Source organism: Anopheles funestus, chromosome 2RL, assembly GCF_943734845.2.
Source record: "Anopheles funestus chromosome 2RL, idAnoFuneDA-416_04, whole genome shotgun sequence".
NCBI lineage: Eukaryota > Metazoa > Arthropoda > Insecta > Diptera > Culicidae > Anopheles > Anopheles funestus.
The window spans coordinates 29,899,871-29,916,167 of record NC_064598.1 but is presented as its reverse complement, the minus strand read 5'-3'; the positions used below and the strand labels follow the sequence as shown (position 1 = coordinate 29,916,167).

General features: G+C 42.4%; 2 protein-coding genes across 7 annotated transcripts in view; one reads left to right on the top strand and one right to left on the bottom strand.

Annotated features, from left to right (window-relative positions):
* LOC125765758 (cadherin-99C) overlaps positions 1-16,297 on the bottom strand; it is a 142,887-nt gene that overhangs the window by 23,243 nt on the left and 103,347 nt on the right. For all 6 annotated transcript variants that reach the window (XM_049431204.1, XM_049431200.1, XM_049431205.1 and 3 more), the window contains one exon: positions 14,804-14,869. In XM_049431204.1, the coding sequence (XP_049287161.1) occupies positions 14,804-14,869 (66 nt within the window). The remainder of the gene's footprint in view (positions 1-14,803; positions 14,870-16,297) is intronic.
* The window catches only part of LOC125765771 (WD repeat-containing protein on Y chromosome), a 118,185-nt gene that overhangs the window by 26,712 nt on the left and 75,176 nt on the right, over positions 1-16,297 (top strand). Inside the window, exon 4 of the mRNA XM_049431229.1 lies at positions 6,922-7,037. Coding sequence (XP_049287186.1) covers positions 6,922-6,993 — 72 coding nt within the window. The 3' untranslated portion in view covers positions 6,994-7,037. The remainder of the gene's footprint in view (positions 1-6,921; positions 7,038-16,297) is intronic.

Here is a 16,297-nt window from a genome sequence, read left to right as displayed (position 1 = left end):
ATGCGTAGAAATTGGAACCGAAAAAATAGTAACAATACTACCACTACCTACTAGAGACAGGTTGCTGCGACCCAATTAGGATACTGGTCGTGTGTGTGTGTGTAAGATGAAAAAAGTGCTACCAAAGCTCGATCGTACCGCCTTGACTGATGCAATGTAATACGACGCATAATTCGCATGATAGAGAGGGAGGTTTCCAACACCGGTTTTACCCTTAGTTGCCACATTTGGCCGAATGCCGATCGGAGAGAAACTATCATTTTAATTGCCACCGGAGCAGAATTGTTTGTGGTGCTTTTAATTACTATCCGATCCCGCCGTCATTCCGACCTGATGATGATGGTGGGGTGGCTTCGTTTGATCGGGTCCCCCAATATTAGCCAACCGAAAAAAAAACTGATCGAAACAAAATTAAAGGTTTATCATCGACTAGAAGGCGGATGATTGGAGGTTTTGTGTGATGTTTTTTTTCTTTCTTCTGTTAACCGACCGATTCTCTTTTTCAACCTGTCACATCGATGATGAGGCGTCTGGCGTTCGACGTCTTTATGGGTTTTGCTGCGGGTGATGATCATAGAGTGACGAAATGATAACGGACCGAGATGGTGCGCTTTCTCTTTGCTGCGAAAGCTTTTTTGTGATGAGCCCTCGCTTTGCGTCCGACATAACAACGCCTTCACCTCCGGAAGCGATCAATGAAAAGTTAAATAACGGGTGGATAATTATGTGGAGGATCTGTGCCTTTTTTGAACTGACGGAACTTTTAACAGGAAGGTTAAAGTTTTTGTTTTTTTTTCCCCTGCAAAACCGATACTTCTTCCGTTGTCCGCGGTCAGTCACGCGGTTGCGCAACATGAGCGTCCGGCTCATACTGGGCACGGTGCTGCGTAAAGTGGCCTCCCATAATTACGCGCAGCCTGTTTTTTCCTCCCCCCCTGCGGTGCGCCTATAAGCACGTAGTTCCGGTTTTTCGTCCGGGGGTTTGCAACGGCTGTACGTAAAGATTGCCATTAATTAGCAGCGCGAATCTTCGACATTTAACGGCCATTGGTTGGAAAGTTGTTTGCGTGTGTGGTTTGGGAGCGTTTTATTTTGGTAGGTAAGATGTTTTCAAGACAGTGTTTTGTTTGTTTTCAAAGTGTGCCAGCTAACGTGAAAATATGAAACAGTTTCAAATGTTCTTGATTGTATAACCAATATGGATAAGTTGAATTTACAATGTGGCAAGTTTAAAGTAGTGATGGTTAAAGTTTTATTTTTTTTTCGTAGTCGGTGCAATTCAATTCCTGGAGTCGACTCTGGAATCATTCCGAAATATGAACGGCTGTTTGAATAATGTCATCGATAACAACGGAGCTTTCAAAACATGGGTTCTCAATTCTAATACCAATTAAAAAGTATGAAAAATACCATTCAGAACTGTGGAAACTGTGGAGAACTCCAATTGGAAACATAATAAAAAAAACTATTTTAGAATCTTGTGAATATCTATTAGAAACTTCCGGAAAACATGTGAAAGAGTACCACAAAATATGAGAAAAATTACAAGAAAACTTCAATAAAACTGAGAAAACTTATTCGAAAACTAGTTGGAAAGTCCGTACGGTGCACTGTTGAAAATTTTTGCATTACTTCAGGAATCCGGAAATTGGAATCGATATCGTAATCAACTCCGTCTTTAACTCCCGAGAAATGCAGGAGTTGACCAGGGAGTTGACTCCGACGTTGGCTCCGAGAGTAATTCGGAGTTTTCCAACTCCGGAGTCGAAGTGGATTCATAATTTCACTCCAGAATTCCCATTACTCGTGTAAAACACTCATCTTTGAAAGATCATAAATACATATTTCTGTAGAATCCATCGAATTGATACGATGCAATTGTCGTTTAACCAAATCAGATCATTAAAATCACCCAAGAAATAGTAGAAATGTATATTACCTAAGTGATCACCCCTCAAACTTTCTACCAAGTGCACTTTGTTTACTTCGTGAGCTATAATACAAGCAGGAGAAAGGATGTTGGGAAGAAATATGATGCTTCTGTAATGCTTTGTCGTGTCTTACACCACTGTCATTCGTTTGAAATTTTATAGCAATTGAAACAAATTGGCACTTTTCTCTTGAATAGTCATTCGTTTGAAACTTTATAGCAATTGAAACAAATTGGCACTTTTCTCTACAGCCAGAAGAAATGGTCCTTGGTACCTTGGTCGACCGTTTGAAACTTTTGCATATCTATAGTAGAAATTTTCTTGGAATGGAATGAAGCGAAGCTACCTGCTTGTCCAAAAAGCCATTCTTTCCATGCGACAGTTTTATCCCCAGCTTGTGACAGACGTCCGATATCTCGTTGCCAACATTTCCACTTCGTTTGACGATAGAGAAACAAACTCTTAGCGGATACAAAAGCGTTTGCAAAAGAAAAAAATCCCAGCGCAAAGCAATTATTGGTAAAATGGGAAATGTAAACATAATCCCGGGTAAGAAGGATTTTACCCCTTGCGGGTTTGAAACCATACTTAATTGCAAACCTAACGTGCGCGCGGGCGCATTTGTCAACTGAGTGAAAATTTTCTGTGTTCGAACCAGTGCATTAAGGGGGATGGCTTAGTATGAAGAGAAAGTGGATGAAGTGAAGCAGCAGGAGATGGTGATTATTGCTACTATACTCGTTCACTCGGTGGTGGTGACATGAAGGAAGGACAGTGTTAAGCTCACACAGCAGGAGCGTAAAACATTTCCGGGTTGCTTCACCGTCCTTTCCGGCGCAAGTACAGTACACGAACGTGAATTGGGTGGACGATCGGATCTCGGTACTGCCAATTCAATCTGTGTAACAGAGTTTGCTGGCTTTAGGTGAGGATAAGCAAAAGCTAATTAAGTTGTTGGCCCCGAACCATGCCGACCATAAGCACCGTGACCACCGAGTAGATGGTGGAAGTTTTCGTCGAAGGGAGTGATCGTGCACCAGAGCACCCTGGTAGGTGACGATGATGATGCCCCGATGCTTTTCCCATGCACTGTGTATGCGGCATAGTGTATATGAGGGTGAATCTTAATTGCGCCGAGCGTTTATGCTTGGTGAAGACTTTCTTCAGACCTTCCCCTCGGAACCGATCGTACCCGTTGGCAGTGCGCATGAGATCATACATGACTGCTTCCACCAAACGGATTCGGGTACGGTGAGGCGGACGGAACTGTTATGCAACGATGGGCCGATCACGCCGACGAAGATGGTAAGATGGAAGATGATTTGAATGTGCAGCACCGGCCAATATACATGGGCTACGCTCGTTATCGGTGCGCTAGATCGTCTCGACCTCGATTCTTGCGATATTCTTTCACCGCCACAACACATTTGCTCTATAATTACACGACGCTCTGTGGGCACCCGTTCGTTCCATGTTCTATTCTGCAGCCCCCCTTTTTTTCACACCAAATAGCCGTGCGCGTTCCGGTTGCATGTGAACTTCCACCTTTTCGGGATGGTAGCCTTGGCCGCACTCCCGGTGGCCGAATAATAATGCTTGATTCGATCAGATGTTCCCGTTATGCACGAATGGTGACGGCGTTTTTTTTCTCTCTCTCGGCGCAAACTAGACAAACACGAAACGGGGTAATCAATCGCATGCTTTGGGGAAAATCGATTTTTGGACCATTTCGATCGATCGTACATAAGCATATAAGCGTTGGAAAAGGGAGGGCGTGATACGGCACTAATGGTCGAATTTTAAATGCTTTCCCAATTGAAAGAGCAAGAATAGCCGTAGCATATAGCGGCAAAAGATCCCATCGGATCGATCTGGAGCCCCCCGGGTACGCTTTGCGGTACCGTTCTCGAGTGTCACAAATCTCTCGTCCCGTGCATAGGAAGCCATTCTTCGGATACCGAAGAATCAACACGATTTTTGCCACGATTTCCAAACCGAAAGGTGTTAACCAAACGCGATTGTACCGGGTGAGATAATGGGTTGAATGAAGACGATGCTAATATGGAGATGGAGATGGTGGGCGGTTTTTGGGGGGGTATAAAAAAATTGAATAGATCATGTCTGCTAACACGACTTTAGCTCACGGGGATGGGGTGTAAAATCACGAAAGATGATGTACGTTCCAGAAGTTTGAAGTTTGTTTTGTTATTGTTCTCGGTTAGTTTGTTCTAGCGGGTGGGGGCTGGGTAAAGCTTGACTGCACTCTACCGAAACCGAGGGGTTGTGGTACGATCGTGCATGTGATCGTAAATCGGATGACCTGGAGGAAATTTAACGGGACGCAAAATTCACCCACATTTCGATCGGCTTTCTTCTATTACTTTTCGAAATCCCCGTACGCTTCCCCGTTTAGGTGATGTCCCAGTAGCCTAGTTCTTTACAAATCGATAAACGATAATTTACTGGTAGCCTAACTTTATTGAAAAGGGTGCACATGAGTTGGCCTGATTTGTGCGCTTGTCGGAACGAATGCTTTTCCAAGACACAGAACAACAGACTTGATGACAGCAATATCAGATCAAAAAGGGATCGAAAGCAGTGATGTATAAAGTAAACGAAACGCAAGGAATTTTGATACCAAAGAGGAAGAAAAAAAATGGCTGAATGGCCGAAAATTAGGTGATAAACGCTAATATTACGTAGTCATGTATAGGATGTAGGACATTAGAGAGTGGTCGAACGTATATAGAATGACGCTATTTAAGGTGGAATGCGTGTGTGCGCGTTGTGATAATACGGAAGGTTTAATAGGAGAATGTGTAAAACGCGCCCATACAAGGAGCGCAAAATTATTTGCAACAACGCTTACACACCGATAGAACGCGCCGTGGTGGCGCAAACGCCTCGATCATTATGCTAATAGGGTGGGCAATTCAAACCTTTTGGACGATGGGGGTTTTTTGGTGTTTATCTTTTTCACACCCCTCCTCCCTCCTACCACCCCCCTCCCCCACACCCCTGTACCGCTCCCTAACGCTATCACCCAGCGCTGTGTTTGAATGGAGGTAAGAATCCTTGGCCAATCAGCGAAACTCATTGCCTATATTGCCGTGGCCCAAAAGCTGTGACCATCTTCAGCATGGTTCCCCAACCATCATGAATAATTCATGATGCGCGCATCATTGTACAGATTGAATTACAGGAAGAAAATAACATGAGGAGAGAGAGAAAACAAAAAAAAACACGATACTAAAAAGATATAACACAATCAATAGAAACAAAATCAGCCGGAAAGAGAAACCACTGTATCTCGTGCTGCGTTACGTTTGTGTGGTTTGTTTCTTTGGTGTTTTTTTTTTTTGAAAGTTTGCTGGTTTTGATCGTACCACTATTACCAGCTGAATGGCAGGACGGTACTATTAAAACTAACCAACTGATCGGTGAACGGAACTAGGAGGTTGGTGAGTAAAACAACTAAATATAGCTGTATTTACATTTATAGTCCTTTGGCATTATTAAGCTTTGTTTGGGGGGAGGAATGTGATGCTGTGACTTCCATAGGGAAAAGCAGATGCACACCAAACATGAAATGAGGATCGTCCGGTGAAGGAAACCGAGCGCACAAGAAACTCTCTCCCCCAGGGGTCGAGCCGAAACCTTTCGGGGGGGAGCCTTCGGAGCAAATAAATTTACATTTTTGATCATTCTATTGTTTCCGACCGTATTTCGATTGTTGTGCAGAGCTGTGGCTCGAGATGGAAATTCAAGCAAGCGCAATACTTTCACTATTATTTTGGCGTTACGATCGTGAACCCGAAAACTAGTCTCCAAGATAAGGGGGAAAACGGATTTTCCAATGACACTGTGCCATAAGTTGAGAGTGAAAAATAAGCATCAATAATCAAGAAACGAACTACAACACCGAAAGTAATTGTTATCATTAATAAACACAAGTTAAATAAATCCTTTAAGTTGCTCAGGTGACACCAGGGTCATGGAAATACATGCATCGAAATTAATTAATCATTGCGAAATCACGTCCACCAAATTGTTGGACCAAAAAAAAAGGGATGCCTAAGAGTGCGAAATGTGAGAAGCAGTTGGAATGCAAGCGAATGGGAACACCACTGGGTACAGCGAACTCCATACGGGGGTTGGTTTTCGAGCAAAAATGATTAAATAACCCATTAATTGAGAGCGTACCTGAAAGCCGGTGTATTGAATTAAGCCTAATCTTCGATCTACGATCGGCAAAGGACCGGTCGTCATAGTAAAGAGACGTTTATGCTCGAACTGTCGTAAGTTTCGTTCAGTTTGCTGCGATCGCACCCGTGGATCTGCTACGGCCGATCGAGCTACTGCTGCTCGTGTCGTGGCCACTTGTCGTATGTGGTTGTTTTACTCTTCTGCTTCTTCTTTTTCGGCTCCTCTACAGTTGTTTCATTTTCTTTCGGATTCCGAAACCAACATGATAGATGTGACGGTGGGCAATAACTCCCCGATCGATGAAGTGCCCCCGGAAAGACAGAACTCGCTCATAGTTTCGAAAAACTTCGCAGTCAACCTACATCGAAGCCCGGTTGCGATGGAATGGGCTTGCGCACAGCATCAACTGTATGCGCCATTCGGGCCAGACCGAAAGAAAAGAAGCAAACAGATGAACGACACTGATCCCAACTGCTATGATAGTAACGCGATCCAAAACTATAAATTGCATCGATTTAAGGTGGAAATAAGTAAGTGAACTCTCCATCACGGGTGTCCTTCGTCTGTAAAGGTGAATAAGGTGACTAGAGAGAAAGATATAAAGGGGTTTGAGCATAGCAAACCAAGGTGACTAGAGAGAGAGAGGGGGTAGTCGAAGAATTGCAAACCAAACCGTCTATAGGCTTCTGTGGTATGGGCGATACACTTTTCCGAATGGGCACCTTTTGCGACAGGTTTGACAGTATCAATTACATTAATTGGATTCCGGTTTCTCTTTCATTAGATTCTGGTCTGCTGCTCACCCATTGTGACGAACGGCCAACTGGAGATGTTGAAGGTGTATAAAGACAGTTAATGGCAAATGGCGAACCTGCACACCAGAGGAAAAAATACGAACAGGTGAGTTGCTCCAAAATTTATGTTGATTTTTTGGGGTCTACTGCACGGAAGTAATGGATTGCGCATATGTCAAGGTATGTGAAATATTGTTCAGCCTCATCCGGACCTTGAACTTCTCGCAAACGGATCTCGGAATCCGTACCGTGAAGTGCCCTTTTGAGTTTTCCCACATCTGAGCAGTAGACGACAATACTTCGGTTACACTACTATGCTAGAGTAGAGAACACAGGGAAACGATCGCTTATGAGACGACATCAAATGTGAAGATTGCATGCCTCCACACCAATACAACACACGGGCCAAATACCGTCAGCTGTTATGCAACTAGGTTATCGTGAGGTACGGTCTAAGTGACACAGTGCATCTTCTCGATGGCGTCGTCATCATCGCCTGTTGAGCCAAACCGATGAGCGATGTTGCTACGAGAATGCTGTGCTTTTAGTTGTGTGTTTTTTTTTTGTTGTGCAGTTTGCTTTCTTCTAAATTCTCATTCCATAGCCGATGAAGAAGCCCTTGTGGTGTATTTTTGTTGTTGTACTCGTTCTGTTACCCCCGGTATCTGTTAAGGGCACAGGGCACGGTCGCGTTCGGTCGTTTTAAATCGAAATTAATTAGTTGTTTAACATTAGCAAACTACACGTCGTTGCCTTTTGGCCTCCGTGTTAGAGCATCGTGCCGCGATCGTTTGCCGCTCAACGCGGATACATACACCGCAAGACAGTTGAACAGTTTCGCTGTTTAGTTGGGGGAGCAGTTTTTGTTTTTTTTTTGTTACTATTACCATCGTTGAAGTCACCCGCAGATGCGTCAGGAGCGATGGCGGGGGAAAAAAAGAACCGTTGGTGAAGACGGTACAACGGTGAACTTTAACATTTGTAGCATTGTGGCACCGGTTTCCTTGCGGTATCTTCGGTGAGGGTTAGATTTGTTGTATGGTGCCCACAGTGCCAGTTTGCTGCGGGTAGATGGATACCATACTGCATTCTGCGCGTGGTATTGTGGTATTGCAACATTTAGCCATTTGTTGTTTCTTTCATTGCATTTCCATACCTTTCGTTGCCTGTACGCGACACAATGATGATGTGGGACCGTAGAGAAGACACCATAGGAAGGTCGCACCGATCTGGTGAATGAATCGAGAGACTTAGTGCTTTGATTATCACATTTTCTCATAGTGCTTTTGTGGTACAAAAACCGATAGAATACGCTGGTTTGCATTATGGGAGTTTCTGCAATTTTCAACCACGTCACGCATTACACATTGTGTGGCACAAGTTGTTTTGAACCAGTTGCCGTATGTGTCCCTCCATAGCCAAAGTATACGACCATTTTCATAGAGAACGCGCATGTATGGGTGAAACAGCAAATGGCGCCAACATGCAAACTAGAGACACACTTTCCGGTTCCTATCACGTGCTGAAAGACAATTTTTTCGCTCGTCGGTGGGTGAGAAAATTTTAATGGCTACAGCACACACACACATGGCTTCTTCCGAGACGAAACTCGGCAAAGGGGTTGGGTATTCGTGCCGAGCAGTCTCACCGGGTTTAGCTGGTGAGTTTTTTTTTGCATAATTAACTTGTACTTCCGCGACACCGACAATCCGTATCCTAAAGGTACGATAAAGCAGTTGTTTTTTTCTTGCTTTTTGACCGAATAGTGTTGACCCACAAAACTTTCATACCATTCGTCCCATCTTGTACTACTTGTTTTGCTTCCATTCTTCTCACGTGAGCAGGCACGCCAAGCGTGGTGTTAACAGCTCATACATATTCTAAAACATGATAACAAAATTTTTGCCAGCAGACCGACATTTTGTCTGCCTTCGCTCACCAACTTCATTCGCGCTCTCTTTCACACGTTCGGTCGGAAGTTTTTGGTCGTGAGATGAGTAAAATATGCTAATCGCATCCATAACGACGACATCTGAACGCGCTATAAATTCGTCACTGATTTATAGTGTCGCTTACAGTTGGTATGTATGTGGTAAAGACACACAGAAAAAAAGAGATGAAATTTTTATTTTTATCGACATACCACCACCACTACTGTTCTGTCTTTAACAAGTTTTGTCTCGTGACAGTATAAAAGCTATACCACTTCAGCAAAAAAATCATCGACCCGCAAACGATGCTCGATCTGCTGTCCCGCCCAGTTGCAGCAGTCGATGACGATTAAATGGCATGGAACATTGTGGAAATGATAATAAAATGCTAATTAATATCTCATTTGCGATCGGCACTAGTACAAAGCCAGCTTAGCAGCTTTTTGGGGGGAAGGTTTTTGAAAACAATAGCATCACCGGAACGCATTGATACGAAATAAAAGTTTACGATCCATGGTGATTAATTCGTAAATATTCTGGCAGAGTATCGATCATTCGCCACCAAAAAAAAAAAGGTGGCAAAGGGAAATGTGGATGCTAATGATGCCACAACGAAGTTGGTTGAAATTTGGTTTTGCTACAGATAAGGCAGCGAATAATGTCCTTTGGAATGGTAATCAATTTTGAAGATTTATATGAAGCGATGCCGCTAAATGCAGTTGCTGCTAATGAATTATTCAGCACGATCGATTTGTTTATTTTAGTAAAAGTCTGAGGAACGTTTTTATTTTTAAGATGCATTATATGCTATTAATTACAGATACATCCGGTAGCAATACGGTCAGGTTTTTTTTCTTAGAAGGAACAAAAAACGCATTCAGTGCTTCTTTCGTATGTGAGTGTCGTGCGGGACGGTGACGATAAAATGCAATATGCTAACTCATTCTTGAAATTTATACCACAAATCATTCAAATGCTACTGAATTTTATTGATAAATATGTACTGTTTTTATCTCGGCATACAAAAGACTTCAACATATAAGCGACGAACTCGATACTTCGTTTGCTGGAAAGAAAATAAATTTTCAACCCAAAGTCAAAGGCCAACAGTATGATTCATCTGCCCGCATCAATGAAAGATTAACTGCATCGGTGTGTACCACCCTGCGTGTTTGTGCCAGACACACCAAGCAGTCAGAAAACCTGCGGTGTCCGATTTGGTGTAGGCCACCAAATTGACCCACCACCACAATCGATTAGCAATCGTGTCAACAGCGACACACCGTGCAGAGAGGGACGTCAAACGGACACCCACACGCGCGTTGATCGTGGCCGCCGGTGCCGGTGCCTCGACGTTGGCCGGTGCAATGTAGTGCAAACTTCAACCTACCATTTTTGGTACCTTCCGTCCGGCACACCAGCACCGATTCGCGAACCACCGCCAACAGATCCAGCGGCAGGTTTGTTTGCGATCCCTCGCAGCATGAAAACCCCCGGCGGCGATCGATACCGATACGCGTTTGGGCTCACGGTCACGCTAAGCAAATCTCTGCAACGGTGTGCGACCGTCAGCAAGCGCATGTTTGCTTTAATTTTAAACCTTCTGCCATCCGAAAATGTAGTCGTTCGGTTGGCATTTACCTTCCTTTCTCTTTCTGCCCAGCATGTAGCAGGTAGGAAACTTCATTGGCAGGTTCGAGCGGTGCAATAAATCCCGCACTGTTGGACTTGGCACATTTCCTGCTTCGTGCATTCTCAACCCCCCTCTTTGCCTCAAGCAAAACCCCCAAAAGCACTGAGTCGTTTCCGCTCTCGATTCATCCAAGAGGTCGAATAGAAGAGTGTCCAAAGAAAGAACGAAATTAAAGAAAGAAAAAAAAGGAAACGAAATCCCCCTCCTCGAAAACGGATTGGCGCATTTAATGCCGATTTAAAAGCGAAGATTCGGAACAGAATTATTTCGATCCGGTATCAATTAATAATTTTTAATCGGTCATCAATTTGATCAGTTTCCCCGGAACGCAAGAAAGGATGATGCGAACAGAATTTAACAACAACCGGCTGCGTGAAGGGATTTAAAAACGAAAAACGTCCCAAAACGATGCGTAAAAGAAAACCAACGTTATACGTTCTGAACGTTCATCTCTCAGCACGAAGCAACGCCGCCTGTCAAGGTGGACACCGAAGACACCGAAACTGAAGGATTTACGATGCACAGAAGGAACGCTACTTTTCTGTTTCTTTAATATTGACAATTGTATGGGATTTTTTTTGTAAGTTCTTCGATTGTTTGGTCCAGAGAGAATCGAAAAAAAGGAATTAAAAAACGAATTTTTAAATAAACTTTTGCAACCTGAAACGACGATGCTCCGTGTCCCCCTGGAGGGGTAAGTGAGTTATCTTCGGCGGGTGTTAAATGCCACTATTATTTGTTGTGTGGCTAAATTTATGGCAATGATCACTTTTCCGATTCGGTAAGGTTGCACTGCGAGTACAAACTAAAGAACTCGCTACACGATCATTTTTATGTTTGCGGTTTGTTGTTTTTTTTTGCTGCATGCGTAAGAATTGTGTGATCGCCTTATTGACACGGTATCCATGTTTGCCTTTCAAACGAGTTGCTAGAGTTAGAGTGGGAACTGGAAGCGACAGTGTTTTTAATTGGCATCTAATGCTCGATCTTGTGGGCTCCCGGTGGGACGGACTCTGTCATATCCATGCAATAATTGTACACAAGGTGCATGTAGCAGAGAAAAACGTAGCAAGAATGTTTGACCGATCGAATGTATGTGTTAGTTTCTTTTTTTATGCATGCTCCTGATGCTTATCCTGAATGTCGAATATAAATTTATTAATCAAAGGGCTAATTTCATTCGATGTATGCATGTGTGCGTTTTGCTTATGCGATAAGTACTTGCGATCTATGCGAACATATTCGACAGAGCTGGCATTAGTTTATGGTTTCCATTTAGCGTAAACAACACTATTAATTTCCTCCCTATAGAGTCGTCGACACCACCTTCATTAGATTGAACAAAAATGGTTTCGTTCGGCGTGTTGAAGTGAATTCTGATTTTCTAAGGTATTGATGTATGTCTTGCTTCTCTCAACTGTTAATCACACCCTCCCAGCCTGTAGGTTAACTTAGGAAAACATTTCTAGCATATCTTACTTGCTTGCTCCAATTCTTGAAGCGCTTATGTGCGAGCGTAAACCATTTATTAAACATCTTTCTGCTGTCGAAAGACAGCATCTCAACCCGAACGTCGTAAATTATGTTGCGAACAAATTTTATGCCAATTTCTGTCCCCACCCCAGACAGGACAGAGTGAATGTCGTTTTGTCTTGTCCTGACGTTAGAAGTCGTTTCGTTTTGTTTCGCCTATGTTACTTCTTCCGAATGGTGAAGCTAATCCGCGTATGGTTTACTGGTTAACGGTAGGCGGGAATTCTTCTAACCCCGGGTTTTGTGATCGTTAGCAACGACGCGAAGCCACATGCTTGATAAGAAACATTCCTGCTAGTTACGGGGTTAAATGTCAACGAGATGGAGCACATTCTTGGACCTTGCAGTAAGTTTGCACACGCGGTATCGTTTACGACAAGGAACCGCGTACTACGAAAACGTGGCGGTGGTGGTGGCCTTTGAGGTTGGAAGTATGCAAACAACATAAACTGTTGTATTGGGCTTCCCAGACTCCGGTCGTAGCTTGTGGATAAGGTAAAAACAGTATCGGTGTAGCATGTAGGTTCCATTAATAAATCAAAACCTACGGTGCTAAGCGAAGGAACAGGAAACTCTTTGCATTCTTATATGAGCGGTACGTTCTATAGAATAATAGTGGCACATTATTTTTCCACTGTTCGAAAAACGCAAAGAAACTATCTTCTTGACAATTAGGAAAGCTTAAACTAATTGAAGAATAAGGAAAAAAATAACAACAATTTAATTTTAATAATTTAAATTTAATTTAAATTTACGATTAACAATTTACGATTTATTTAGTTTTTGCATTTTATAAACATAGTCTGAAGAACCGAGTAAGACATAAAAATCCTCCTAAATCAGAAGAGAATCAGAACATATACGTATTCGTTTTCGGTTGCGATTTTGCCATTTGAATCCGATCGGATAACACTCCCAGGCACGTAAAACCCGTTTGGAGGGTGGCGTAGGGCATCAAAAATCCCTTCACTCGCTCGCATTCGTTGCTAGGCCGGTATGGATTTTTCTCCCTAAAAGGCTATTTGAATGGCTACCACAGTACCCGGCATTCGGTAGCGGCATTTGTTCTTTCGCACGACGCCCGCTGATTGAGCCGCAGCAAAAGGGAGCAGCATAGCGCTGGGTGAAACATTTTCGATTTGATTTATTAAGGAGCAACATTTGCCGACATTTTGCCGAATGCTTTGAACGAATAGACGAACAAGATGTGTGTGTGCTGAAATCAAGAATGTAACGATTGGAAGGAAGAATTGCAAATTTGTACACATTCTTCTAGAAAAACAGTTACGCGTGCGTTTTGAGAATATATGAAATAAGAAAAGAATTTCTGGTAATTCCATTAACCGTACCAAAGGTGAAATGTTACACAAATTAATGATATTTCATCACACTTAAATTAATGCACAGTAAACGGTATTTCGAACCTTTTCAAACGAAAGCATCAATTTGCGACCGGAACTAGATGTGCTATTGTGTGTTTTTTTCATCAAAATAAAAAAAAAATCTTTCATACCATAAAAGAAAATTATCATGCATCAACTAACCATGGAAGTGAAGCGAAAGCAACAAATTGAATGTTTTTTGCTACACTTTAGTTTTGCATCGGTTTCGGCAGCATCAAATTGAAAACGAAAATACAATCAAAGCAAAAACCGCTCAGCAAAACCTATCGAAATTGTGGGCAAAAAAAAGAAGAGAAAAAAATTTACACACCTAAACGCTATAGTGAATAGGAAACGTAAACGCAAGTAAGAAATGCGATCACCGAAGAATCCAAATTCCTTTACCAACGCATCTTCATAGCTAGGCAGAGCGCTAACCAAACGGAATCATATGGGAAAATCGAGCCAAGAGTACTAAGAGGTGAGGCGATAAAAAAATAATGATTCAAGGTTGGGCAATGTTCGTGATAAAAAGCGAAAGCATTTGCACCAATCCAACTTCAAATTAAATTACAAACTATTCAGATAAATTGGTAACATATTGAATGATTTTTCAACATAATAAAGATCAGTCAAATATGCCGAACAATGAGCATTTAATTCCTCTTATGCCTTTTTACATTTTTGGTTAAGATAAACGGCAAGAGAAATATGTTTCTTTAACATTAACATTTTAATGCATAACACTAGATGAAGAGAGTAAAAGTTTAAATGCGATAATTGCACTAAAACACTGCCAGAGTGGAGTTAATGTTAACTTTCGAAAGTGTTCACATTTGAAACATATCTACAGGCAAATTAAGGCATCCGAAAATGAACCCACACGATGATGATGTTGGCCATAAAGCTTCACATGAAGTGCTGCAATAAAAGTCTTCATCATAGATGCTGGAGCATTGAAAGCCTGATTGCCTCTGGCGTAAATATTCGTCGTAGCTCGTTCGCACAACGGGCGCAGTGACGTACATACGGCTGCACAAATATCAACATTTATGTAATTTAGCTACCCAACACTACCTCACTACTTCCCAAAAATCATTTCTTCATTCTCGGCCTTTTGTAACAATTCCCTCAGTTACCGTGATATTCGTATTCCCACAGCAGCTCACACCTTATATTATCCGCTTATATACACCGAATCCCTTCTTCCGCTTGTGGTGCAGTTCCGTTGACTTTCCTATAGCACGACGTAAATAATGGATACCATTGGGAACCTGTGCTGTATGTGTTTGTACACGTGATGCAAGATTAAGCGCATAAATTTCGTACTTACCGATGCAACGATGGTCAGGTAGTACCGCTGCGTTCGTTCGTAATCCAGCGTCTTGACCACGGTGACCTAAATGAGCAGAACCATTGAGAGAAAAAATGGAATAAAAAACAGGGCGAAAGAAATAAATAACATGAAAACAATAAGAGTATGAAAATCGTTAAAACGCGCGAAACCCAGTGCAAGATACGATCTTTGTCCTATGGTACATCTCGAAGGTAGGGCAGGATAAAAATGCATTAAAAATAAAATAAAACTCCACTCGAGACTCTAGCGGGTGTGAATAATATGTTTGGTGGTGGTGGTGATTAACGCGACGTGTCCTAGATTCTTCATTTACCTGTTGCATCGTTTGCATCGACTAACAGCCACTCAATTTATGTTGGAGAAAACTAGTTTCTGAAAATGTGTGATGCATTTGTAAAGCATTTTTTTATCAAATGCTGAAGCAAGCAGAAACGGATGATTGATGCTTAGCGATATTGTTGAAAAATATTCTTCGTAAGGTTTTACATTAGCACTCTAGTCCATTTAAAACGTATACATGGAAGAAAAACCGCACCAATGAACTCAAAACATCTCTATGCACTTGTCAGTAATTTGGAGAACGTTCCTCAACTGCAAAGTGTATAAACTTTGTATGGAACTAGTTAATGCAGATGATTGCTATAATATTGCTCATAAGTTTTTCAAATTAACCATTCACTTTAATTTTAACCTGGAAAAATAAAACATTATCTATTCTTCGAATATCTTCCCAATTGCTGTAGTGATCGTTACGATCCTTCCTAAAGAGTCTCCTTTACTTTGCAATCTATCATCATCTAAGTCCCTTCCTGGTTACAATCTGGGCGATAGAAATTGAAACTGGAACTCTTTTCGCATTTTTCACCGTTTCACCTTAACTCTCCGCACCTACGTTCTTCCAAATCGCCGTACGATCCACAAGGAACAATGTAAGGTGCGAGGGCAGGCAAGAGTTTATCTTAATCTTTTCCCCCGGATGGAAATTAGCGATAAAATATGGCAAAGTAATGGAACACGAGAGCTGTGTGTTTTGAGTGCCACTGGAGGAGAGAACAAGGACTATAGAGAGCGCAGTGTGATGAATTGTTATTTTTGTTATTATTATTATGTAAACAGTTGCCGGGACCCGTTAGTTCGGTGGTGGAATTGCAGCAGATAGACTGCAAGTCGAGACCAGGTGCAGCAGTGAGCAGGAACCGTACAACGGACCGATCGCATGCGGGCTACTCCTACACACAGATGAGAAGGGGGTGGTTCCAAAACGAGATTAGTTCCTCCTTCCTTCCTACCGAATACCAATGCCAACGCTCACCTGTTGCTATTTGGTGCGTCCTATCGTTTCGAACCGTTTTTTTCCAGTGACCCGGTTTCACCGAATCAATGGACGAGAGATCCATAGCAGGCGACCTATGCTATGGAACCGCATCGCCAGGCACCGTCTTTCGATAGTGCGGGAGGTACCGTAGTACC